Source organism: Lynx rufus, unplaced genomic scaffold (assembly GCF_022079265.1).
Source record: "Lynx rufus isolate CCGP_SWC_20201006 ecotype Redwood Valley unplaced genomic scaffold, mLynRuf1.p SCAF_15, whole genome shotgun sequence".
NCBI lineage: Eukaryota > Metazoa > Chordata > Mammalia > Carnivora > Felidae > Lynx > Lynx rufus.
The window spans coordinates 62,681,071-62,706,101 of NW_025814829.1; the positions used below are offsets into that span (position 1 = coordinate 62,681,071).

A 25,031-nucleotide genomic window follows, 5' to 3' on the forward strand; every position below is an offset into this window, starting at 1 on the left:
AATTTATTTCTGAATTACTATTGGATTCACTATTTAATTACTATTAAATTACCGTTAATTACTATTAAATTACTATTTAATTCACTATTAAAATGTGGGTGTTTAGGAACATCTGGGGAAGACATTTACATCCTATTAGAACTTTATCCTGAGGATACGTGATAGTTACAGGCCTGTGCTTGCCAGTCGGAGTCATGGTCTCCAGTCCCCGTGCCTCCATGCACTGACCGCGTGGTCGTGGACAGAAGAGGTTTTTAACCACTGCAACCCTTAGTTTCCTTGCCGGGAAGCTGGGTTAATAACATTACTCAAGGGGTGCCTGGCTGGCACAGTCAGCTAAGCGTCCAACTCTTGATTTTGGCTCAGGTCATGAAGTCATAGGCTCATGGTCTTGGGACCGAGCTCCTCCTCGGGCTCTGCAGTGACTCCTTGAGGTTCTGTCTCTCTTAGCCCCTCGCCTGCTGGCACTTGCACTCCTCTCTCTTTCTCAAAATAGATACGCTTTAAAGAAAATAATAATGCTCAAATCTCATGGCAGTTTGGGGCGTATTAAACGGGAGGATCCTTACAAACCCTCAGTGGCCTGCCCAGCTCATGGCAGATGCCCTGTAGATGCTGTGACACTGTGCACACTTGAGAGTCACTAGTTGTCACTGTAGTTAAAACTAAGAAAAAGTGAAAAGATCAACTTTATGTCATTATCTGCACCCAGAATATGTAAGGGTTGTTGAACGTGGCCAGTATAGAAGCTGGTAAGAAATTAGAAGAGAACTTGTATTTTAGCAATAATTGAGAAAATATTTTTTTCTTTCTAAGTTTTTATTTAAATTCCAGTTTATGATGGCCTTTTGTGGTATTTTTATTTCCAGTCAAATGCACCCTGTGTCCTCTTTATTGATGAAATTGATGCCATTACCCCCAAAAGAGATGTTGCTTCAAAAGATATGGAACGAAGGATTGTGGCCCAGCTCCTAACCTGCATGGACGGTCAGTTTAAAAAATTACGTTCAGGGGCGCCTGGGTGGCGCAGTCGGTTAAGCGTCCGACTTCAGCCAGGTCACGATCTCGCGGTCCGTGAGTTCGAGCCCCGCGTCAGGCTCTGGGCTGATGGCTCGGAGCCTGGAGCCTGTTTCCGATTCTATGTCTCCCTCTCTCTCTGCCCCTCCCCCATTCATGCTCTGTCTCTCTCTGTCCCAAAAATAAATAAACGTTGAAAAAAAAAATTTAAAAAAAAAAAAAAAAATTACGTTCATTTTAAGATGATAAATTGTGTTTCTTTTACCAGTGTAAGTAACATGTGAGGACATGAGCCATTCAGGTAGAGTAAAGCTGAGAGTAAAAAATCCTTTTCATAAAGAATTAGATCATTAATTTTTTGGAGTGCATCTGACGGTTATTTTAATGCATTTATACACAGAAATATACTGACATTGTTTTGCTTCTTACAATGCTGAGATCGCGCCATACACCTTGTTATATATAACCTGTCGTTTGCATCTTTTTTGTCTGTTTGTTTATTTTGAGAGAGAGAGAGAGCATGCAGGCGCATGAGTGGGGGAGGGGCAGACAGAGAGGGGGGAGAGAGAGAGAGAATCCCCAGCAGGTTCACGAGCCGTGAGATCATGACCTGAGCTGAAATCAAGAGTTGGACACTAGACCGACTGAGCCCCCCAGGCGCCCCTGGTTGTTTGTATGCTAACGGTACATGTGGGAAATGTTGCTGTTTCAATGCCTTTGTGTTTGCTGCTTGACTGCTGCGGGGTTCTCTTTAGGACAGAGTTCTCCTGCTGCTTGCCCTCTTGGCTGCGGGCGTTAAAACCCACGTGCCTCAGCAGTGGGATCAGCTTTGCTCCCATCCCGGGCCCATCCCATCGCGCGCAGAGCGTCATCACGTGAACGCGCGTGTGCAGCTCATGATGCTGCCTGAAGTATTAGGTGCCACCTCCCTTCCTGTACTTTCTTTTGCTTGTGCAGTGACCTCAGAGCATGAAGCTCTTCCTTGAGCTTTTATGCGGTTTTCATCAAGTATGTAAGAGCCTTCCTGTGTCACTGAAACCTCCCACCTTGTGTCTCTCTTCTCACCCTGAGGTTTACCAAAGGCATAGTCGCTGCCAAGTAAACACGTTTGTATTCTGTTCCACCCTGCACCTCACCCATAACTCCACGTCCGCCTCTGCCATCGCACTGAGGCGCATCGTGGAATGATCGTGGGGCATCCCAGCGCTGACCTCTCCAAACCTTTGTTCTTTAGTTTCCTCGTCTACAGACCTACCTCTTGCAGGTGTGGTGGGGCCTGGCCAAGGGCCACTGTGCCCTGGTGCCTGGCAGGCAGTGAGTGCCAGGTCAGCTCCGTAGTTCTCAACAGTGTTCGATGTGGCCAACCCCCTCGTCCTGGTCGTCATTGGCACAGGTGGCTGGAGCATGACCGTTGTCTTTCTGGCGGCCCCCTGGCTCTCCGGCCCATCCTCACCAGTCCCCTTCCATGCCTGCCTGCTTCCCCCCATCCTCTATACAGAGGTGCTCTGTAAGGTTTCCCACTCGGTCTTCTCCTTGCCTTCTGCCCATCTCCCAACCGGCTCCTGTGCAACTCTTCATGAGACGCAAATTTCATCTGTAACCTCGATATCTAAGAAGCCTCCAACACCTGTTCCCGGCTGCCTGCGAGATCCGTCACAGTTTGTGTGTCCCAGGCCGGACCCTCTCCCCCCCCATCACCCCTCTGCCTTTCCCTCCCATTTCTGCGCTCAGCCAGCAGTACCCCCTCCCTCCTTATCGTCCACAGGTGGCCCTCGTGTCTCTCCCTTCTCCGTGCCCTCCACTGTGTCTGCAGCTGCCCTGGAATTGGGTGTTTCCTGTTTCTTCCCCACCTTCTCTCCTCTCGCCTGATGGCTGTGATCAGACCGCAATAAGCTCTTCCCTGTATTCCTCTTTACTCTGTTCAAATTACCATCAGAATTGTCTTCCTGAGACACAAACCTTATCAGAAAAACCCTTTCCTGGCTTCCTGTTGGCTAAGGGATATTCTACAAGTTTCTCGTGTCTTGGATGTCAGAGTACTTACTTAGCGTCTTACTCCCTTGTTACCCATGAGGAGTGTGACCTCAGACTCCCCGCCGGCCCACCTGGGTCCAGTTGAAGGCAGTAATCCGAAGGAAGGGTACACGTGGGGCCGCGTGGTCCGTCATTCCTAGAACTGTCTAGATTGGGCCAGAGCAGCGCAGACGGTAGCACGCCCCGTCTCCCCGCCACACATCTGCTGTGAGACCGCCACTCCTCATTCCTGCCAGACTCGGCTGCTGGGCTGCTCCCACACGTGTTCGTGCCTCCGTGCTGTCGCTCACACCGTGTCGTCACGTGGATTTCGTCAACGCGTGTCCGCTTATTAGCGTCCTTCCTCATCCTTCAAGGCTTTCCCCAAACATTACCTCCTCTCTGAATCTCCCTCGGTCCTCCATCAGAATCCGTGCTCTCTTCCGTCGGATTCCTGTGTTGCTTTGTTTATACCTGTTACTGTGTCACGGAATTTGTCCCGTGGCTTTCTCCGTAGGTTGTGAACTTCTTGAGGACAAAGTGTCTGTTTTCTTTACAGCTTTCGCATATTAGACAATTAGTAAATGATAGCTTTATGTCCATACTGCTGGCAAAATGTGAACTACTCTCTGGCCACTTAAACCACTTCTGTGAACGTGATCGTCCTCCGTCCCTGGGGCCTTATCCACCATTCATCCTGTGTCTGCTTCTTACTAGATCTGAATACCATGGCTGCCACCGCTCAGGTCCTAGTCATTGGAGCCACTAACCGCCCGGACTCATTAGACCCTGCTTTGAGACGTGCAGGAAGGTTCGACCGAGAAATATGCCTGGGTATCCCAGATGAAGCATCCAGGGAAAGGTACACTCTTCGTATGTCACAGGTCATCTGAACTGAATGTTTTGAAAACAAGAGGTGACAAAAACCACGTAGCCTTTTTTTTTCTCTTTGTTCTTGTCCCAGTAACCTTGACCTGGACAGGAAAAGGCCCTCTTTAAATTAGTACTTAAGAAACTAACGTGCTCGTCACTAACAGGGCCATTGTTTCAGGCTGTTTTCCCAGTAGTGATGGTGGATGTATGTGTGTATACCCCTTGGTCTGGTCCTACTGACGGTGGCTGGTGTCATGGAATCTGCAGATCAACGTAGGGACAGTGTGGGCAGCTGGGGAACAGAGCGTGCTCACTGGCCCACTTGTCAGTTGTATTGACCACTAACCTGCCTAAGACCACAGGTTTCCTGACAAGGCAGCTGGAGAGTTGCAAGTGAAAGCTGTCTGTATTTTGCAGGACCAGCCTTTCCTAGTAATGGGGGTTGAACGTCCGGAGAGCAAAGAAATCGCTGCCAGTGTCTCAATAAGCAAGGAGGGTGTGGGAGGCACCGTTGAGGCAGCGCATAGAGGTCTGATAAAGGGTTTTTCTGTAACGCCGTGTCTGTCGTGGCTTTGGGCTTAAGTTTGTGACACTAAAATTGGTGTATGTGGTTCGAGGAGTGGGTGGCATGTAGTGAGAAGAAACAAGGTACACACAGGACGGTGACGGAGGGAAGGGGTGACAGGCAGGAGGCTTCGCGGAAGTAAACGTGGTTGTAAGGCATGTGGTGGGAGAGAAGGTTAGAGAGTGAGACAGGACCGCATCGACCTTCCTTCTTCCCCGTATGTGATGTGCTTCAGCTTCTGATTGTTTGCAGTTCCTTCCTCGGTTACCGTATTCGGTCCAGCTCATGTGCTCCTCGTACTGCCACACGTATGAGGTTTAAACAGTCACACCAGCCACTCAGGCTTGTTTAGTGTGTTTAACCTGCCGCAACATGTTAGTTAATGTCTGAGTTGTTCCTGTTTACGCCACAAACATGTATTGAGTGTATGGCGTGTGCTGGTACGTTCTGGAAGGCGTTGTGAGGAATATGAAGAGTGACGAGTCCTTGCTTTCCAGAGGCCTGTGTCCTTTATGGAGCCTTTTTCCTCCTGTGCCCACCTTCCGTAGAGAGAGGGACACGTGGGGCCCGTCTTCGCTGCTAGACAGGACCCTTCGTTCATCCACCCAGCATTCCCTCATCGACAGAATCCTTAAAGGGCTTCTGCTGAGGGCCACGGTTTGAAAAATATAAGCCTATAGAAAAGTTAAAAGAATAGTACGATGAGTATGTGCACACCCTTCAGCTGGGGGCACCACTCACTCGCACATCCACACCCCCTTCCAGTCTCTGCAGAAAACCTACGTATATTTGTGTGCATGTGTGTGTGTACCTTTTTTTTTTCCAAGCCATTTGAAGACGGAGGACAACAGGATGACACTTCAGCCATAAGTGCTTCCCGGGGTGACTGTCACTCCATTTCACACCATTTCAGGAAATTTAACACTGACGCGATAATACTAACATACGGTCTGTTCTCATTTTCCCAGTTGCCCCTAAAATGTCCATTTTAATTGCTTTCTTCTTGATTTTGTGTAGTTTTGTGTTTCATGTGTCATCCATTCTGGGATCAAACCTGCTGTTTAGTCAATGTGACCCTTTAACCTTAACCTGCCTCTTCAGGGAGGAAGTGCTTTCATGACATTGACATTTCCCAGGTGCCTCATAGTTTAAACTTGCCTGACCGTCTCTTCCTGATGGGACTCAGCGTGGGCATTTTGGGCAAAATACTGCCTGGGTGGTGAGGTGTCCTCAGCGTCCTCTCAGGAGGCTCCGAGTGTTCCTTTGTGTCATTATTGGTCCTGTTAAGTCCGTTCACTCGGCTGAGAAGTTTGTCAAGAGTTTTCTCCTCTAAAGGTACCTTTTTCCTTTATTCTTAACGTAATCCAGATATTTCTGGCACCAAAGGGTGTTTATGGCTGCCTGTTGTCAGTTTGTCCAAATTCCATGCGAGACTCTGCGTGAGGTCTGTTGGCGTTCACATCGGTGTTTCACGTAGGCTGGGTGGCCTGGCTCAGTCACCGCGGCCAGCGCAGGGATTGTGTCTCAGAACGAAGGGGATGTTAGGTGTTTGCTGTGTTTAAGGCCAGGTGGGTAGAGTGGGGTCAAAGCCTGAAAGATGATAGCTCTTGAATATAATCATGAGTGAGAATTTTTTAAGTGAGTATATTTTTAAAAAAATTTTATTCTGGTAAAAATAAACACATAAAATTTACCGTGCTAACCGTTTTTAACAGTATGGTTTAGGAATATTAATTTTTATTTACTTTGGAACAAATTTCTAGTACTTGTTCATTTTGCAATTTAATCCTGCAAAATTAACATTTGGCACAGCGGTTGGCATTTCAGTCACTTCTGAGTGACCAGAAGAACGCTGAGTACAAAAAGAAACGGGGTCTTAGGGAGGATATATCAGGCAAAGCAGACCTGGTCTGGGGGTTTCTTAAAGGATTCTCTGAGGAAGCTGAGACTTTAAGATAATAGCAATTAACTGATAACGTGACGCTGAGAGTGTCCCTGGTAGGAGTAGCATGTGCAGAGAGGCCCTGAGGTGACTGAGCTCAGTGAGTCCAGGAAGCTAGAAGAAGAACACTATGGCTGTAGAAGAGATAAAGCGTGGAAGGGCTGGCAGGGGATGCAGAGGGCGGTTCCCATACAGTTGGTGAGGATTTTGGACCTCTTTGCGAGTGGTGGGAAGGAATTAAAGCAACTGATGTAAGCAAGACAGTGATGGAAACAGACTTTTTATTTGGAAAGAGATCATTGTAGCTGCAGCATGAAGAATGAAGGGAAAAAGAGCAAGAATAGGTTCTGGTGAACCCGCGACGGGGCTGTTATGATGTCTGGACGAGATGGTGATGGGCTTAAGGAGATGGGCAATAGGTGGAGATAAGCGGAGCGGTGCCTGGTGGGAGCACACAGGTAGAGCACATCTGGAGTGATCGGTCGTTTAGCCAGTAGACCCAGTGGGTTGCATTTCTTGGCAGAAGGTACATGTGGAAGGTGGGAGCTGTGATTGAGCAGGAAGGAATAGTCCCATTTCTATCTGTTTTTGTTTTTTGAGAGAGAGAGGGTGCAGATGAGTGAGGGGCCAGGAGAGAGGGAATCTCACAAGGGGCGGAGAGAGAGAAGCAGGGCTCACCCAGGGCAGGGCCTGTGCTCACGAACCGTGAGATCATGACCTGAGCCGAAGTCCAAAGCTTAACCGACTGAGCCACCTGGGCGCCCCTCAGGTTTCTGATTTGAGCCTCTGCGCTGCTGGTTTTCTCTGAGGGGACCTGGGAGGGACGGAGGAAGTAGCAGTGGGTGCCCCACGTCCCTCTGCCTTTTCCCAGATTCCTAACTCATCCTAGCTTTTGTTTGGTTGCCTGTAACAAAGTAATAATAGTAACGTGCCTTGTTTTGTCTTTACGATGGGAACAGTACCCCCGCTTTAAAAGGCTTCTCGTAAGGATTGCATCAATACACCCAGCACAGCTTCTGACTCGTAGAAATGTTAAGGTTGCTCTTGGTGTTTTCCTGGACTTTGAAAGTATCTTGTTACGGAACGTTCCAGCGTACACAAAAGCAGTCTGATACAATTCTTCTAGTTTCTGTTACTGCAGAACAAGCCACTGCAAAATTTAGTGGCTTTCAGCAACAGTCATTTTATCGTCTCTCACAAGCCCTGTGGGTAGAGAATTTAGAAAGGCCTCAGCTGGTCGGTTCTGTGCCCGGCCCGGCTCCCGTGTGGTTGTAGAGGTGGCAGCTGGAGCTTGGAGCAGCCAGGCTGTGCACGTCTGCACACCTGCCCGTCTCACCTGGCTCGGCTGCGTCTCCGCGTGCCTGTCCCCCTCCTCCCCTCTCCGTGTGGCTCCCTTCACGGGACAGTTTGGGCTTCTCAGAGCTGGGCGGTCTCATAGCGTCTGTCCCGCTGCTCTGTGCTGTTGACCAGCCGCTGAGGTCAGCCCAGACTCCAGAAGAGGCGAGCCGAGAACGTACAGACATGCCTTTCAAACCCTCACGATGGTGAAGCCATCTTATGACCCAGCCACAAACAGTCCTCACCGTTTCAGTCCTGTTCTGTCTGTCCCCAATGCTTTTTCCTGGAGTGTCTAAAGCAAAATTTGGGCACCATATCGTTTCCACAATAATACTTCAGAATCTAACGGGTGAAGACTTTTTGTTTAACTTATGTGCTCACTAATAATTCTTTGATACGTCCGATGTCCGAACCACATCCATAGGTTTGCGGTATAAAACCATACGGATTTTCAGTATAACCACATGTAACGTTTTCCTGTCTCATCTGCACGGGGATTGTTCGCTGCCAAGTCACATGTTAGGATCACAGATCCTTTCTTTACCTTTGTAACTTTTCTGGAATCCACGATTGCCACGTTTTTGTCATTTACTGACCTTCTTGCAACTTTTTTCACATTCTGTGTTTCCTCCAAGTGCCTGTGCGCGGGTGTGGGTCTGTCCCTTACCTTATGTGACGGTGAGAGGCAGTAGGAAATAGTGGATGTGAAGTCGGAACAGCAGTGTCTGGTGTGAATTCTGTTGTCTCCTGTTGCTGCTGTCCTCACATGGGAGTCCTCGTCTGAGGTTCTGTTCTAACAGCACGGCTGATAGGACATCTGCAATGTAAGCTGTTTTGTTGAAGCTTGGCCCCCCTGTAAAGCAGATGACCAGCTAACTTTTTACTTAGAAACCTCCAAGGGTCAATTTCTGAAGATGCGTTTTGTTGAGTCGATTCAGATCTTTCAGGAGAAGGTGTTGAGACCGTACCATGGGCTGTGGGTCTAGCTGCCAGTCTTCCAACACAGGCAGGTCGGAAGGATGCTGAGGAACTGTACACCCTGTTTTCCTGGTGGAGCGCGTGCCCAGATCTTCCCTCTCCTGCTGGCAGGCGGCGTGGGGAGGATGTGGCATCTTGGCACGTCTCATGCACGACTCCCAGCACTTGGGTTTTGGGCTCTGCTGTGGCCCCAGTTTCCATGGTCCAGCACTTTGAGGCCTCCCGTTCCTGGTCTTTGGAGTTCGCCAGACAGATACACTTCCTTCTCGTTAGCGCATCTCTCTGAAAAAGGTTGATTCTGGCTTTGTGTCCTCTCCTGGACATTTACCATTCTCTACTTCCGTTCTTGATAAACGTGGTTGGAGAGTACAGGCAGTCAGATATCTCTTGGCCTGTGCTGGTATGGATAAATGATTGACTAAACAGGTGAGAAGAGGCAAGTCTCTGGTGCAGAAGAATTCCAAATAATGTGTGTGGACGCACCGCCCTGAAGGAGGTGGACTCCCACTGCTTACCCCTAAAATGTGAGCTGGGCACGTTGACTTATTTGCAGAGTGCGGTACGGAAAAGGGCGAAGGATTACAACCCCACGGTGGAAACCCTTCCAGACACGGCGTAAGGCCTGGTGGTCAGCGTTCGCATCCCGGTGGTGAGGGGCCGACAGTGTGTACCCTTGATGGGACCAGTGGGGACAGTGCTTCACCTCTGTCGTCTTCTTCCCCCAAATACATTGACTTAGTCTAATCACCATAAAAATATCAGACTAGTCCCCCATTGAGGGGTAATCTACAAAGTTCTGGGTCACTAATTCTCAAAACTGTCCTAATAGGAGAGGGGTATTGTGGTACATAGAACTCCCTGTACTGTCTTTGCAATAATTCTGTAAATCTAAAACTTCCAAAATAAAAGGTGTATTTTTTAAAGAATTTGTTAAAACTCATCCTATTTATAGCCAAATACAGCATTAATCTGGATCATTTATTCTGGGAACCCTTAACAGAATCTTTCTAAGGATTTAGCGACCTTAGAGCATCAGCTAGAGCTGACACAGAGCCCCGTGTTGAGAGGCCTTCCTCTTCTTTGCTAGGAAGACGTGTAAACCTCAGAACCCCCCAAACACCTGTTCTTTCAGTATCCGAGCAGCATAAGTACTTCTCCCTGTGTAATTTTTTTTTTAACATTTATTTATTTTTGAGACAGAGACAGAGCATGAGCAGGGGAGGGGCAGAGAGAGAGGGAGACACATCCGAAGCAGGCTCCAGGCTCTGAGCTGTCAGCACAGAGCCCGACGTGGGACTCAAACCCACAGACCATGAGATCATAACCTGAGCGGAAGTCGGACGCTCAACCGACCGAGCCACCCAGGCGCCCCTACCTCTCTGTATAGAGCAGCACTCAAGCCTGTAGCCTAAGCCCAGTGCTGACAGCTGGTTAAAGTCCTTGTAAGAATACAGGCGGATCATGGGGCGCCTGGGTGGCTCAGTCGGTAAGCGTCTGACTTCAGCTCAGGTCATGATCTCGCGGTTTGTGGGTTCGAGCTCCACATTGGGCTCTGTGCTGACAGTTCAGAGCCTGGAGCCTGCTTCAGATTGTCTCCCTGTCTCTCTGCTCCTCCCCCACTCACGCTCTGTCTCTCTCTCAAAAATAAACATTGAAAAAAATTAAAAAAATAAATAAAGGCAGATCCTTGTATTGCAAGTTCCCTGCAGTTCCCTCCCAGAACGGGGGCAGGGGTGGGGGTGTCCAGGCAGCCTCCTAGTTACGTTCACTGTGGAGTTTGTGCCTCTTGGTGTTTTTTTTTTCCGGCAGAGGAAATGTTGCTGAAACATCTACCATCTTGAAACTGGAGTTCTCTTACTGGTTATTTTCTCCTCCTCTGGAGTTCCCAGAGTACGATGAATGGAAGTGTCCACACTTTTTCAGAAATACAAGTTGTAACTGGGAAACGGGTGACACTTACTTTGTGTGAGCTATTTTTCATAACTTTGGAAGTTGCTTAGTATCCTTGTACAATGCAGTGAATAAGGTCTGAGTCTTCAGGAAATGGTTCTGTCATTGTGGGTTGCTGGTATGTAAAGTACCTGAGTAATTTTTCATTGGTCGGTAATGTTCACCTGCTTTCCTCCGGTTCACTGACATGATCTCAGATGACTTTTCTGTAACTCACTGTCCATTGGTTTGACACTTGAAAATACTCCTCTCTGCTACAAATTTGAAAATTGCAAAATTATTTCCTTGTCTGAGTTAATTTGGAATATCACAGTGTGTGAGTAGTAATAATAATGAACACTTGGGCCCTCGCCGTAGGTCGGCCACTGTTCTGAAGGCCGTGTGTGTGTGTGTGTGTGTGTGTGTGTGTGTGTGTGTTCACCCTGCGCGGAGCGCTCCTATAGCTCGCACGTGAGGAAACTGAGGCACGCAAGGACAGTCACTGTGTGGTAGAGCTGGCTTCAGAGCCTCTGCCCTAACCATTGTTCCCACTTTCACACTTTCTTCACTGGGTCTTACACAGATTGTTAAGGGACTCCTTCATAATAATGACCTGGAGGCCCACAGGTCACTGGCCCGTGCCACGTTGTGGTTCAGGCGAGTGGACTTCTGCATACGCACGATCCCGTGAAGTTGGAGAAGTAACCGTCCTAATATAACATTGGATGCAAGGGGTGTATCACTACAGCTTTTTGTGATGGATGGAATTCATGGTTTACTCGGAGTCTGGTGGCTTTTATTTCTGGAAGGTGTCCATTTCATCTTTTCTAAAAGCAGAATTGACCTCAGATGTGTTCGGTGACTTGTTTTTTCTGGTGGGTAAGGAGGCTGAAGTTCTTCCCTGTCTTTCCTACAGAATACTTCGAACTTTGTGCAGAAAACTAAGACTTCCGGAAGCTTTTCATTTCCACCACTTGGCACACCTCACTCCAGGCTTTGTTGGCGCTGACCTGATGGCGCTCTGCCGAGAGGCAGCCATGTGTGCGGTCACTAGGGTCCTGATGAAGCTGCCCGAGCCGCGGGCCGACCCTGAGATGGAAGCTTTGCTCTCCAGAGGAGGCCGGGGAGACGGGATCGGAACGAAGCCCGCTTCCGAAGCACAGGAGCTTTCCCCGCAGGTGCCGAACCTGTCCTTCGTGTCGGCCGCCCAGCAAGCGTCGGTATGGTTGAGGTTTATGATTTATGTTTTATTGGCATTTTATCCACAGACTAATTATCAGTCACACCCAGAATGTCTGTAGCTTCAAAAGTACAAATTGTTTTACTTTTTTAGCTGATCCGGAATAAATTCCTTTTACAGTATTGATTATGATGCTCTGGACCAGGGGTTGGCAGGCTGTGGCCTCCCTGCCGCCTGCCTATCTTGTAAACTGAAGTCATAGCCGCACTCCTGTATTTACATGTGGCCTCCCTGCCACCACACTTCATAGCGGTGCCCCCACAGGGGTCCCTGGTGTGAGACTGTGCGGCCCACAGGCCTGCGGTGCACACCCTCCAGACCTGGCCAGAGAGAGCTGGTCGGCTGCTGTAGGAGCGCCGGGCACTCGGTTGTATTTCCTGGTCACCTTCTGGTCAGGTACGCCAGGACGATCCTCTGGCGCCCTGTGTCCGTGAGCCGGCGCCGCGCGGCTCTGGAGGACAGTACGTGCGTGAGGGGGACTCGTGTGTCCAAGGTCAATGCTGCAGCTGTGAGCTCTAGGAGTTCATACTTTGTGCGCGGGCTTCATACGGCCCTGTCATCGAAGGAACGAAGCGTAAGCGACCATGGCCTGCCCGGGCCCCACAGCTGCTTCCCAGAGCAGGTCCCGGTCCATGGTTGTCAGATGTCTTTTTCCTCCTCACTCACTTGGAGCCACAGTCCATCTGTTAAAAAGAATAGTAAGCCATATTCCTGATACGAGACACACAGAAGTTAGGACTTGACAGACTGACTCCGGGTTACTTTCCTCCCACCTTTATAGTCTCCTCAGAACAAGGAGTCTGTTTGCCTCCGAAGCTCAAGGCTCCACGTAGTGCCCTTCGAGGAACCTTGTTTTGAATTCTGCCACCAGAGTAACTTTGTTTGAATTTCATCAAGATTCAGCTGCTTCGTGGTTATTTGTAAATGAAAACTGGAAGAAATCGTTGCAGAAATGACTGTTACCAGCTGCCCGTGTTTGCCACAGCTGGCCCTTGTTAGCACACGGACGTCCTTGTCCTGTATTTGGTTCTAGTCCATGGACCTTTCCTCGGCCAAATCTTCATCTACACAGAGTAAAAGAAATGGCTTCTGTCAGTGGAGAAAACTGTGAAAATCCACAGTAGTTCATTATAGCTTAAGGAAATATTGCAGTAATAATTTTTAAAAGCACAAAAATAAGTCTTCCAACAAATATGCAGTTTTTCACTTTTCCCTTCGATCGCTCCCTTTAAGGATGAATTGCAAAGGCTGCTGGTGTTGCTGCGAAACCAGGACCCCCTCTCAGAGGAGCGGCTGCAAGGGCTGCGCATTGAACTGAATGACTTCATTGTTGCTCTGTCCTCCGTCCAGCCCTCGGCCAAAAGGGAGGGCTTTGTCACTGTTCCCAATGTGACTTGGGCAGACATCGGTGCCCTGGAAGATGTCAGAGAGGAGCTCACCATGGCCATCCTGGTAGGTGTGTCCGCCGTGGAACGGCGCTGGCCCGTGTAACAGGTGCAGGTGGGCTGGACTGTACGTTTTTCTCTCACGTGTTCTGCTGTACTATCGTTCAACCTCCAGCAACCTGTTTTGTTCTTTCGAAGTCTGTTTTAGGCTCATTCTGTGGTTGTGCTTGAATTCTGTGGCAGTGAATTAAAAAAAAAAGTTGGGTTTCAACCAAGAGCCGACCATTTGAGAAATATTCTCTCAACTCGCTCCCACTCCTGTGGGTCAGAGAAGTTTCATAAAAGTCTGGATTGATTTTCGTTCACTCTTACTTTTCCACTTTACTGATCTTTAATGAGGAATGATCTATGTAGAGGTGTGTAGCTGCTGGGAGAGGAGCAGGTGCAGGGGCTGGGTGTGCCTGGCTCCTGACCACGGACCGCACGGCCTCTCCTCCATCTCTAGGACACCTTCTGAAAGCTTTGTAGCCTGGAAGTTTGGGTAGTTTTTTTAAAAAACCTTGATTTTAAGATGCTGAAGGTATTGTGTCTTTATGTTTGAAGTGCTTTCAGAACTTACGTTTAGGTGTGATTTCCTCATGAGCAGGGACTTGATTTATCACCACGTACCCCGTGCTTGGCGCGGAGGTAAGCGCCCTGCCAGCACTGTTCTTACCGCTGGACCCCATGGTCACGGTGGCAGCTTGCATCTGGAGAGAACGTGGACGCGCAGTGTGAATGGACATTCGTAATGGATCAACTTTGGCGTTGTTTTTTACAGGCACCGGTACGTAACCCCGATCAGTTCAGAGCCCTCGGATTGGTGACCCCAGCTGGAGTCCTCCTGGCGGGCCCGCCCGGCTGCGGGAAAACGCTGCTGGCCAAGGTGCGCTGAGTGCAGCTGCGGGTTTTCTCCCCTGCTGTCTCGTTGGGTCCTGGGAATTTAGCCTACATGTTAGAGTGGGCTAGTTTTACATAATTTCTCTCACAAGGTCATTTTAGTGAGACTGACAGTTTTCAGGAATGTGTCCCGCTTTTATTTTAATTACAGAAGGTACATCATTGGACATTAGTGAAATAAAAAAATTTTTTAATTTTTATTTAATGTTTATTTATGAGAGAGAGAGAGAGAGTGCAAACAGGGGAGGGGCAGAGAGGGAGGGAGACACAGAATCCCAAGCAGGATCCAGGCTCTGAGCTGTCAGCACACAGCCTGATGCGGGGCTCGAATTTGTGAACTGCAGGATCATGACCTGAGCCGAAGTCAGACACTTAACCGACTGAACCACCCAGACGCCCCCACGAAAGAAAAAGTTTTTTACATGAGCCATGGCTCCATCAGTTTTAATATAGCAAGTATCGTATTCCCTGTAACTGTGGCTTTTTAATGAGTACCGTCGCATAGTTGTAGTACCTGACCTTGTTTCCTGCTTTGCTGTAGTTATTTATAACCTAAGTGTTTTCTTCACTGTTCCCTACAATTGTTATTTTAAAAAAATGTTTTTTTGGGTCATCTGGGTGGCTCAGTTGGTTGAGTGTCTGACTCTTGGGTTTAGCTCAGGTCATGATCTCACAGCTTTGTGAGATCGAGCCCCACATCAGGCTCTGCACTGTCCATGCAGAGCCTGCTTGGGATTCTGTCTCTCCCTGTCTCTGCTTCTCCCCTTCCTGGGTTGTCTCTCAAAATACATAAACTTTAAAAGAAAGAAAGTGAAAGCCAACAAGTATAGTCTTTAAAGCCCACTGGTAATTTTTAAAATGCCACTTAAGGGGCGCCTGGGTGGCGCAGTCGGTTGAGCGTCCGACTTCAGCCAGGTCACGATCTCGTGGTCCGTGAGTTCGAGCCCCGCGTCAGGCTCTGGGCTGATGGCTCAGAGCCTGGAGGCTGTTTCCGATTCTGTGTCTCCCTCTCTCTCTGCCCCTTCCCCGTTCATGCTCTGTCTCTCTCTGTCCCAAAAATAAATGTTGAAAAAAAAAAATTTAAAAAAAAAAAATAAAATGCCACTTAAGAAGCGTAAGAAACCATTTTTGCCTCCCAGACCATCAAAGGTTAAAAGCAATGTTAATGGCTGTCACTCCTTCAGTGTGTGCAAGATAGACACTCAGGCGACAGGGTAGAATCCGCGCAGACGGTCTAGGAGGCACTTTGGTAAGGAAGCAGATGTGATCTGGTAATGGGTCATTTTGATCAAGTGGAACAGGTTGAAAGCTTTAAAAACATTCCTTTTATTGAAAAATTACTTAGAAGTGCGTTCTAATAAAATGACTGGTCGAGGTACAAAAATTTAAGTACAGGACTATTCAATGTAGTGTTGTTTCAGTGGGGGTCATTTCTGTAAAGTATAGAATACCTTTACGATAGAATTCTACACAGACATTGAAAATACAGACGTGTGCATATATTGGTATGGGAAGATGTTTAATATTGCTGTGTGAGAAAAGCACTTTTAAAAAGCTTGTATTTGTCATAATTCATGTAAAAGTTATGGTACACGTTATCTTGACATCCGCGTCACAGAAGAACATCGAGAAGGGCTGACAACAAAATGAAGCGGTGGCTCGTAGTAGGTGGAGGAGAGAGGATTGTAAATTATGTGTCTCCCTTTTGCTTCAACAGTTTTCTAAAAGTTTGTTTTGAGAGAGAGCGTGAATGGGGGAGGGGCAGAAAGAGAAGGGGAGAGAGAGAATCCCAAGCAGGCTCCACGCCACCAATGCTGAGCCCGTCATGGGGCTCGATCCCACGAATTGTGAGATCACGACCTGAGCCGAAATCAAGAGTCAGCGCTCAACCGACTGAGCCCGCCAGGCGCCCCGTGTTAGCTGTCGTTTTCAATGTCTGTATGATGTCCCACCTATAACTTACTTAGCCTTTGTCAACTTTTTAAATTATTTGAATTACTCTTAAATTAGGAAATTAAAAGTAAGGACTTTTTAGGAAGTACTACAACAGCCAAATAATTTGTGAGTGCTCCATAAATAATCAGATACCCACAGTGCCATTTGCTCACGTGTGTATTCATGTGCACGTGTGTAATACATACATGAAGTTTTCCTAACTTATTTGTACTGATATTACTGAGTTTCCTTGCTTAACACTTCCAGTACCCTTGCGAGGCATTGCTGTGAGGGGGGTGGGAACACCGGCAGAGGTAGTTCTCTGTTTTCTTGACAGCAGTTTGGGAAGAATGTAGCCCGAAAGAAGGTCCTGCACGTGAACATGTCAGTTCACTAGGTGGACGCAGTCCCCTGGCCCGGGTGCCTTGTATCGTTTGTTTTTTAATGAGTTACATTTGCCTTTGAGTAGCCCTGCTCCTGGCAGAAAGGAGACGGGTTATTTGAAATCCATGGATATTGTTAGATCCCAGAACAGATTATCCTCCTGTCCCTGCTCACTGTCAGCAATTTGGCACCTGTCTGTGCAGTCAGCTGTCTGGCACCTTGCTCGTCCGGAGCAGGGAGTCTTATCCGGGACTCCACCGGTGGGCCTCAAGCCCACTGGATGCGGGCAGTGTTTTTTCCAGGGAGAGGGCTCACCACTTTCTTCAGATGCTCCAAGAGGTTCATGCCCGGAAGAATAGAATAGTAGAAATAGTAGAAAATGCCCTCGAATGGCAGAAGCGAGATGTGACCTTGGGAAAGTTGTGGATCCGCGTGCTGGACAGAACCTGGTTAGAAGATGAGGGTTTGGGCTGGTCTTCCTGCTTTGGTTCACTCACCATCGCAGTGAGTTTCCTATGCGCGAGGACATAGGACGTCCGTGAGCAGCAGAAGGTGCAGGTATGTGATTCCCGGAGCCAGCACGCTGTGGGTTGGTGACTAATAAACGTCATCTGTCACCTGGGACGCTGGCGCGGACGCAGGCAGCTGCTGACGCCGCAGGTGAGGCTCATGGTGACGTCCGGGAAGAAAACGTACGGTAGGGTCACCGTGTCCCACGTAGGAGACGGGGAAGATCTCCGGCAATTTCAGGAAATGCCGGCGGTCACGGTGGGTTAAATCTCACTCACGTGACACGTGGAAGCCTGGAAGCTGATGCGGAGGAGTCAGACTTGAGTCGATGTGCCCTGACTGTCCGTCACGCGGGTGTCGGGTGGCCAGAGGAGGAAGCTGCGCGGTGCGGGCAGCCCACGTGCGTCCCTCTGCCAGCGGTGGCCGCGGTGCTTGGCGCCAGCCGCGTAGCGGCCTTGACCGCCTGTTTGGCCCTGAGGCGGGGAGGGACCCCGAGAAAGCCAGTGGGTGGACCGAGGGGAACTGTCGTGTCCCAGACCACAGGCTGGTGAGCTGTGGTGAATATTTCAAGTTGTACTCAGGGATGAAGGCGAGTCCTAGGGAGACGATGTGACTGGCGTTCTTACGAGGGGACTCTGGTGAGTGGTAGAGGAGAGCGAGAGTGGAAGGGGACCGGTGAGGGTCGTCTCGTCCAGTCTCGGTTTGGTCTCTTTGCACATCCAGGTGGTCTGCGTGAGGGGTGGGTGGCGGAGGAGCAGAAAGCGTGGGACGCGGACATTTTGGCCTCAGGCTGACGGGACTTGGAGGCGGATTGGATGATGTGACAGGGGTCAAGGGGGCCACCAGGGTCTGGGGCTAAAAGCTGTCGGAGTTGGGGACGTGGGGTGTGGAGGGAGCTGGGACAGATCCAGGCGTCCTGCTTTGGAAGTGACGGATTTGAGACATCAGGTCCCGAAGGAGATGCCGAGCTTCCTGTCGGGTGTGGCTCCGGAGCTCCGAGGCCAGGCTCCGGGGAGAGAAGGGACTCTGTTCCCTGATCCTTGGTGACTTATTCACATTTCTTCTCGGCACTCAGGTGACCTCTCTCGGGTTCTTTGACACGTACGACCGTGTTGGCTTTGAGCCGTGCAGTTTATCGTTACTAAAAGCAATCTGTAAGCGCTGAGCCGTGGCCAAGACTAATACTGAGGTTTTTGAATTTTGGTTTATGAGTGAACGATTGCTTTCATTGGGCAAGGCACGCTTTGCTGCACAGACTGGGATTTCACTGGAACTGCAAGCCGGGCTACAGACGTGTGTGTGTAAGCGTGTTTGTGTGAGCAACACCTTCACACAGATGGTCCACATCACCCTGTCTGGTTTCTCGTCTGAGTGATTCTTAGAAAGTTGTAGATGTTTCTTTGATTTTTCTTTTAACCCATTTCTCCTTTTCCTTTTCATCTCCTTCCTCTGATGAGAGACACAGTATAAACTGCAAAAAGTCCTGTGTTGTCACAAATTACTGTTTACTGTAAATTTTTCTGATTTGTATCTTGGTTTTTTTCTCACTAGGCGGTTGCAAATGAGTCCGGACTGAACTTTATATCTGTCAAGGGCCCCGAATTGCTAAATATGGTAAGTTGTGGCGTTAGCCTTGGTCGTAGATGAGAAGTAACGGCTGCTCCAGTTACGAGCAGAGCGTCCCTGCGTCCTGGAAACACGGGACGTTTTGGTGAAGTCTCCAGCGCAGGAGTGAAGACATTGCTTTGCTCTGTTGTACGAAGTGTGTTAAGTGCTCTCTTAACTAAGTCTCTTCAGCTCTGAGCCTCCATTTTCCCTCCTGCAAAATGGAAATAATCAAAAAGTTGACATTTTAGGGGCTCCTGGATGGCTCATTCAGTCAAGCATCTGACTTCGGCTCAGGTTATGATCTCACGGTTTGTGGGTTTGAGCCCTCGCGAGTCCGGCTCTGTGCTGACAGTGTGGAGCCTGCTTCTCTCTCTGCCCTGCCTGCCCGCCCCCCAACCCCCCAAATAAACTTTTTTTAAAAGTGGACATTTTATTTTACTTTTAAAAATTTTTTAAAGATCATTTATTTATTTTGAGAGAGAGCACAGGGAGGGGCAGAGAGAGAATCCTGACAGGGTTCCCACTATCACAGTGTGGGCCTTGAACTCATGAACCACAAGATCATGACCTGAGCCAAAATCGAGTCAGTTGATTAACTGACTCAGCCACCCAGGTGACATTTGAAAGTGTGTACTCTGAAAAATAAAATAAATAAATAAATAAAGCGTATACTCTGTGCCGTGTATTCGTCAAGCACTCTACATATACAGCCGACCCTTGAACAACGCGGGCTTGAGCTGCGCAGGCCCACCTATGTACGGAGACTTCTCAATAAGTACAGTCCTGTAAGTGTATTTTTCTTATGATTTTCCTACTGATGTTTTCTTCTCTTTAGCTGACCTGATGGTAAGAATTCACAGTTTGATACATAGAACACACAGCCGACAAAAGTCAGTTGACTTCATGTCGTAAGGCTTCCCAAGGTCAACAGCAGGCTATCACAAGTTGAGTTTTAGGGGAGTAAAAAGTTACACGTAGATCTTCAACAGCAGGGTGGGTGGTCAGCCCCCAACCCCTGCCTTGTTCACGGTGACAGTCCTGTGAGATGCGGGTTATTGTTTCCTCTGATTCCTGATTTGCTAACGAGGAAACTCAAGTCTGGAGGTGTCACACACCTTGGCCAAAGTCCAGTGGCCCTGGGGGAGGAGAGCTGAGGTTTGAGCCTGGGCTACGTGACTCCCAGCGTGCTTGCCTCATCCTGATTATCCAGTAGCTCACACGACTTGTCTCAAAGAGTAAGAGTACTCTGGAGGGAGATGCTACAATACTATACAGTAACTCCTCTCTGCGTTCAGTTTATATGATATCTCAGATTTTAGAGATTTTGAATATTGTATTATCCCTTCGTCCTTATGAGAAGTAAAAACACCATTCCGTTCTGTAATGCATTCAGACAAATAAGTAAAAGTAGTATCGTTTGGGGGCTCCTGGCTGATTCAGTCAGTAGAAAATGTGACTCATCTCAAGGTTGTGAGTTCGAGCCCCACATTGAGTGCGGAAGATACTTAAAAAAAAAAAAAGTATCGTTTGTTTCAAAAGTCTTTTTAAATGTATCCCCCTTACCAGTTTGTATATGTTCCTATTGTATGTGTTACTTTCCTCCTAAAATAAGGATTTGTATTTAGGCATTTCCTGCGGGCTTTCTACCTACGTCTTTACTTTCCTTGTGCTTCTTTTGCCTTCCTGGCAGAGGAGGTGTTAGAAAGGAACCTTGAAGGGAGAGGACTGTTGCGGGTGGAAGCCGGGAAGGAGAGTTCTGGCTGACAGTGAGGGGCTCTCATCCCCAGTCAGAGCTGGCTGTCGTCTCCGGAATACCAGAGCCGACAGAGGCTGTAAGCAAGGGCACAACCTTGCTTCACATTCTGAGGATCTGTTCCAGGCACGTGAGAAATTAGGAAGAGTAACGTATCTGTCACCCAGCGAAGCCCCTGCAGATCTTCCCTAACCACGTCCCCTGTTCTCTCTCCCACAGAATTTACCGTAATCCTGAATTTGGTCTTTGTTCTGTGTACTTTCTGCTTTTACTACATACGTATATTTATCCCTGAACGACATGTAGTATTACTGTCCGTGTTTCAAAAATGTTTAATGAGGCAGTTGGAAATTTGAACACTCACTGGATACTCGATGTTAAGACAGTAATTTTTAAGGGACCGGTGAAGCAGGTGACAGGGACGGGAGCACGCTTACCCGGAGGAGCACAGACTAACTTGTGGAAGTATGTGGTCACAAGACCTCAAGCAGTCTGGACACCAGCAGGGTGTCTGAGAACCGACTCAGTTCAGCTCAGTTCTGATGCTACCAGGACACGACATCCGATTCCACAGGCTGAGGACTCGGTCCTACAGGAGTGTCCCCAACCCCCCATGGCAGACACCAGTCACAGGCCCCAGGCTGTCACCTGTGCTTCTGACACACCGACTACAGATTAGAGGCTCCAACCAACTCCTCCTCAGTTTTGATTAATTTGCCAGAGCCGCTGGCAGAACTCCCAGAAACACTTGTGTTTACCAGGTTGTTGAAGGACACGATAAAGAAGAAGAATCAAGAGCAAAATGAAGAGGTACATAGGGCACAGTCCCAACCTGGGGTCTCATGGGCCTTGGGGCCTGGCTCCATGGTTCCCCAGGTCTGGAAGGACCAAAAACTGCCCTTGAGTTTCTGTGGAGCCATGATTGGCTGAGTCATTGACCTTTATTCAGTCTCCAGCCCCCTCCCCTGCCTGGAGGTGTGTGTGTGGAGGGGGGGTACACTGAAAGTTCCACCCAGTAACCATGGGGTTGGCCCTCCTGGCAGCCAGCCCCGCCCTCTAGTGGAGTCCATATTAACAAGACCTCCACTCGCTTTTGTGGCTCTGACAGTTTTCAGAAACTTTTGGGGAAAACCAGATATGTCTGAGAAGTACATTTAGTCGTCTGAGTGATTAAATGTATATTTCTTGTAAATCATTAGATCGCAGTGATACTTATCTCTGTTGATGTGTTTACCTCTAGTTCATCAGTTTTCCGTGTGGCATTCCGCTGAATGAACAGAACCACACTTCTAAAAAAATCAGTTTCTTTCTTTCTTGATGTTCAGATCGAACATTGCATACATACATCCTTACTTTCATCAGTGAGCTATTTCCCCCGAGGGTATGTTCTCCGAAGGAGAATTGCTGTATCTTCACTCCTGAAAGAGAAAGTTTTGCCAGCTTTTTCCCAAGACGGTTGTTGCTGTTACGCCTCCACCAGCGGTGAGTGGGGGTTCCCGCCGTCCCACATCCGCACCATTCCTGCCAATCCGAGGACTGAGCCTTGTTCTCATTGTGTTCTGACTTGTTTCCTAGGGAAAGGTGGGGAGGAGGTCTGTGGCAGAGTCTGGAATGACTGGGAGAGATGAGGTGATCTGATGAGGAAGATAAACTTCTTGGGATTAGATGACGAGTTTGCTGTAGGGCGATTCAGAATCAAGGAGTCCAGAGACTTCCAGCAGACACAGGGATGTGAGCCCGGAGTTCAGGAGATTCGGGGTGGCACTGGAAACCCTGGGGACAAACAGTGGGGCCCCTGACCCCAGTAAAACACTGCTGGGGATGGGGAAGGAGGAGACTGGTCTTGTAAGGGTGGAGGACCCCCAAGACTTTCTGAGCCTGAACATCCAGGAGGCTGTTTCTTCAACCTTGTCAGTAACCACAGCGTACGAGAAACCGAAAGTAGGGCTTTGGGTTTGGCAATTAGAAGGTCATTGGTGACTTCAGGGAGGGTGTTTTCAATAAGGGTGTTTGCAAAAGCCAGGTTATCACAGTTGAAAACTGAAAGGCAAATAAGAAGTTAGAAATGATAGCTATAGGATCCTTATTTGAAATATTTCATAAAGGCCAAGATAGTGGGATTTTCTTCTGTTTGCTTATTTTTAATCACTGTCACCTTTGTTAAGATTGATTTTTAATCTGTCCTTTTGAAATTGTAGGTTTATCTTCCCCTAAATTAAGTTTCCCTTTGGCCATTTGGTTTGCTCTAGCCACAGTGCATTTGCCAGCTGTGTTGATCGTTTCCGTCGACCCCTGTCTGATACTTGACCTCTCCCAGCTCACTGTTACTTTTTCTTTTAAAATATCTACTATTTTGGTCCAGCATTTCAAATATAATTTTTGCTGACTTGGATTCTTTAGGAAATTGAGCCAGTCTACTGTATTTATATACCACACAAGATGTTATGATCAAGGCCACGACTTCTGCTTCCCAAGGACTATCTAGACCAGCCGGGAGTCTCAGTAGCAGGAGACTCTGTGAGGGCAGAGTGGGGAGAGCAATAGGAAGAAAGTCGGGGACCTTCTGGAATACCAGGAGAAGTGGAGGCAGGTTGGAAGACAGATCAAGTAAGGGAAGCACCTTGAGCAAAAGTACCAAGAAAAGACAGGACAGATGAGAAGACAGAAAACCCTCCCGTCACTGTCGTCCATGGCGTGTGCTTTCTGCCTGCGTTACTTATCACAGCCATGTGGTCACCAGAGCGGAACAAACACCGGCGGTGGGGTCGGCACTGGAAACAGTTTGCAGACTCTGTCCTATTTAGCAGTTTTATTAGGAGAAAAACATGCTTGGTTCACTAGTTTGAGATTTTATGAGAACAGTCTCTTAGGCCTCATGAACAGTGAGACCATATTCTTACATGTAGCTCTCTGCATTAACTTGTCCTAATGTTATAGGACGTTATGAATTACTGTGTTTCTTGACTGATCTTACTGTTTTATGTTTTGACTTAGATTTTACGGTATGGTATGTCCAGTGAAACCTGTTGAAGGCCTCACTGGCTCCCTTCGCCTTCTCTGATGCCAAGTGACAAAGTAGATCTTTCATTAGCAGCTTGACCCACATGGAAATGATGGTTGAGCAGGAAATGGCAGTAAAGTAGTGTTGGATTAATGAAAATTACTGCTGGGTGTTTTATATGCATACAGCGTAGGAGATCGGTTCTTTTTTTTTTGTAATGTTTATTGATTTATTTTGAAAGAGAGAGAGCAAGCAGGGGAGGGGAAGAGAGAGAGAGAGAGAGAGAGAGAGAGAGAGAGAGAGAGAGAGAGACCCAAGCAGACTCCGTGCTGTCAGCACAGAGCCTGACGTGGATCTCGATCTCACAGACCTTGAGATCATGACCTGAGCCAAGATCAACAGTTGGTCACTCAAACCTCCTGAGCCACCCAGGTGCCCCTCAGATTAGTTCCAAAATCACAGTGTAGAATTATGGGATTGTGTCTGACCTAGAGAAGACCTTACATTTACTTTGTCTTTGTTTTAGAAACGAGGTAATCTATAGGCTTCAATAATAGCTGATTGTATTAAGTTGAACCATATACACTTGGCTGTTTCTGCATCAAAAATGGTTATATATCAGCAGTTCCATGCGGATCAGCCTAGTACTTTGTGGACTCTGATATTTAAATGTCTTTTAAAACTAGTTTTACTGTAATTTGGCCCAAAGCCCCAAAGTTGAACAGTCTCTGCATTTTATTTCTGTGTGTGTTCAGTACGTTGGTGAGAGTGAGCGTGCAGTACGACAGGTGTTCCAGCGAGCCAAGAACTCCGCGCCCTGTGTCATATTCTTCGACGAAGTGGACGCCCTGTGCCCTCGAAGGTCAGACCGAGAGGTAGGCGTATGCACCGTAAGCCTTTTGTAAGTTCTTATGAAGTCATTTCCTGAGAACACTGAGGCTCTTTAAGTGAAAAAACCTGGTAATTTGGAGTGAGGGCCTAGGCGTAACAGTTGTGTTGTTATCAGCCCTCGTATCCGTTTGTCTGTGTCATTTTGGTGGCAGACTTGTGACTCACAGGGGTGAGCAGCTGGGGGTTGCAGTGATGGTGGCTGTGAATAGCCCGCCTCGTAATCTTGATCCTCATCAGGTGAATGGGCTCTTGAGGCCCAAGAAAATGTGCCTCGCGGTTCCACGCACCCAGAATGGGGTCAGGCGGTGCGCTTTCTGATGCTGTACCGTTCGTGCCTGGGGAGGACGGGAAACGGGCCCGCACTGCATTCCGCCTGCACGAGTCTGCAGCGTCGCTGGTCACGGGAATGTCAGCACAGCCAGGGCCTGGAGGCAGTCGTTATCAGAAGGACCTTGTCCCAGGGTCCACTGGTATAAAGAGCACGTGGCCTTCTGGAAACCAGTATGAAGACTGTCTAGTGGGTACATTTGTGACACGATGACTAAGGAAGTGATTATGTTTCTCTTGTGATTCATCTTCGGATAGTTATCTTGTGTGTGCCCTTAGGCTGTAAAACATTTATTAAATTCATTTCACTTAGAATCTCCAGAAACATTCCAAAGTCTCAAGAACAAAACTTGACTAATGTGAGTGTGATTCATGTCGCAGTGATTCTGTTTCCTCATCCGGT

General features: G+C 48.3%; 1 protein-coding gene across 7 annotated transcripts in view; it reads left to right on the forward strand.

Moving 5' to 3' along the window:
• The window catches only part of NVL (nuclear VCP like), a 91,346-nt gene that overhangs the window by 18,796 nt on the left and 47,519 nt on the right, over positions 1 to 25,031 (forward strand). For all 7 annotated transcript variants that reach the window (XR_006961672.1, XM_047077171.1, XM_047077174.1 and 4 more), the window contains 7 exons: positions 870 to 987; positions 3,748 to 3,892; positions 11,572 to 11,875; positions 13,129 to 13,347; positions 14,101 to 14,205; positions 18,600 to 18,662; positions 24,166 to 24,285. Coding sequence is in view for 6 of the 7 variants with exons in the window: in XM_047077171.1 (XP_046933127.1) it covers positions 870 to 987; positions 3,748 to 3,892; positions 11,572 to 11,875; positions 13,129 to 13,347; positions 14,101 to 14,205; positions 18,600 to 18,662; positions 24,166 to 24,285 (1,074 nt within the window). In the remaining variant the exon portion in view is untranslated. The remainder of the gene's footprint in view (positions 1 to 869; positions 988 to 3,747; positions 3,893 to 11,571; positions 11,876 to 13,128; positions 13,348 to 14,100; positions 14,206 to 18,599; positions 18,663 to 24,165; positions 24,286 to 25,031) is intronic.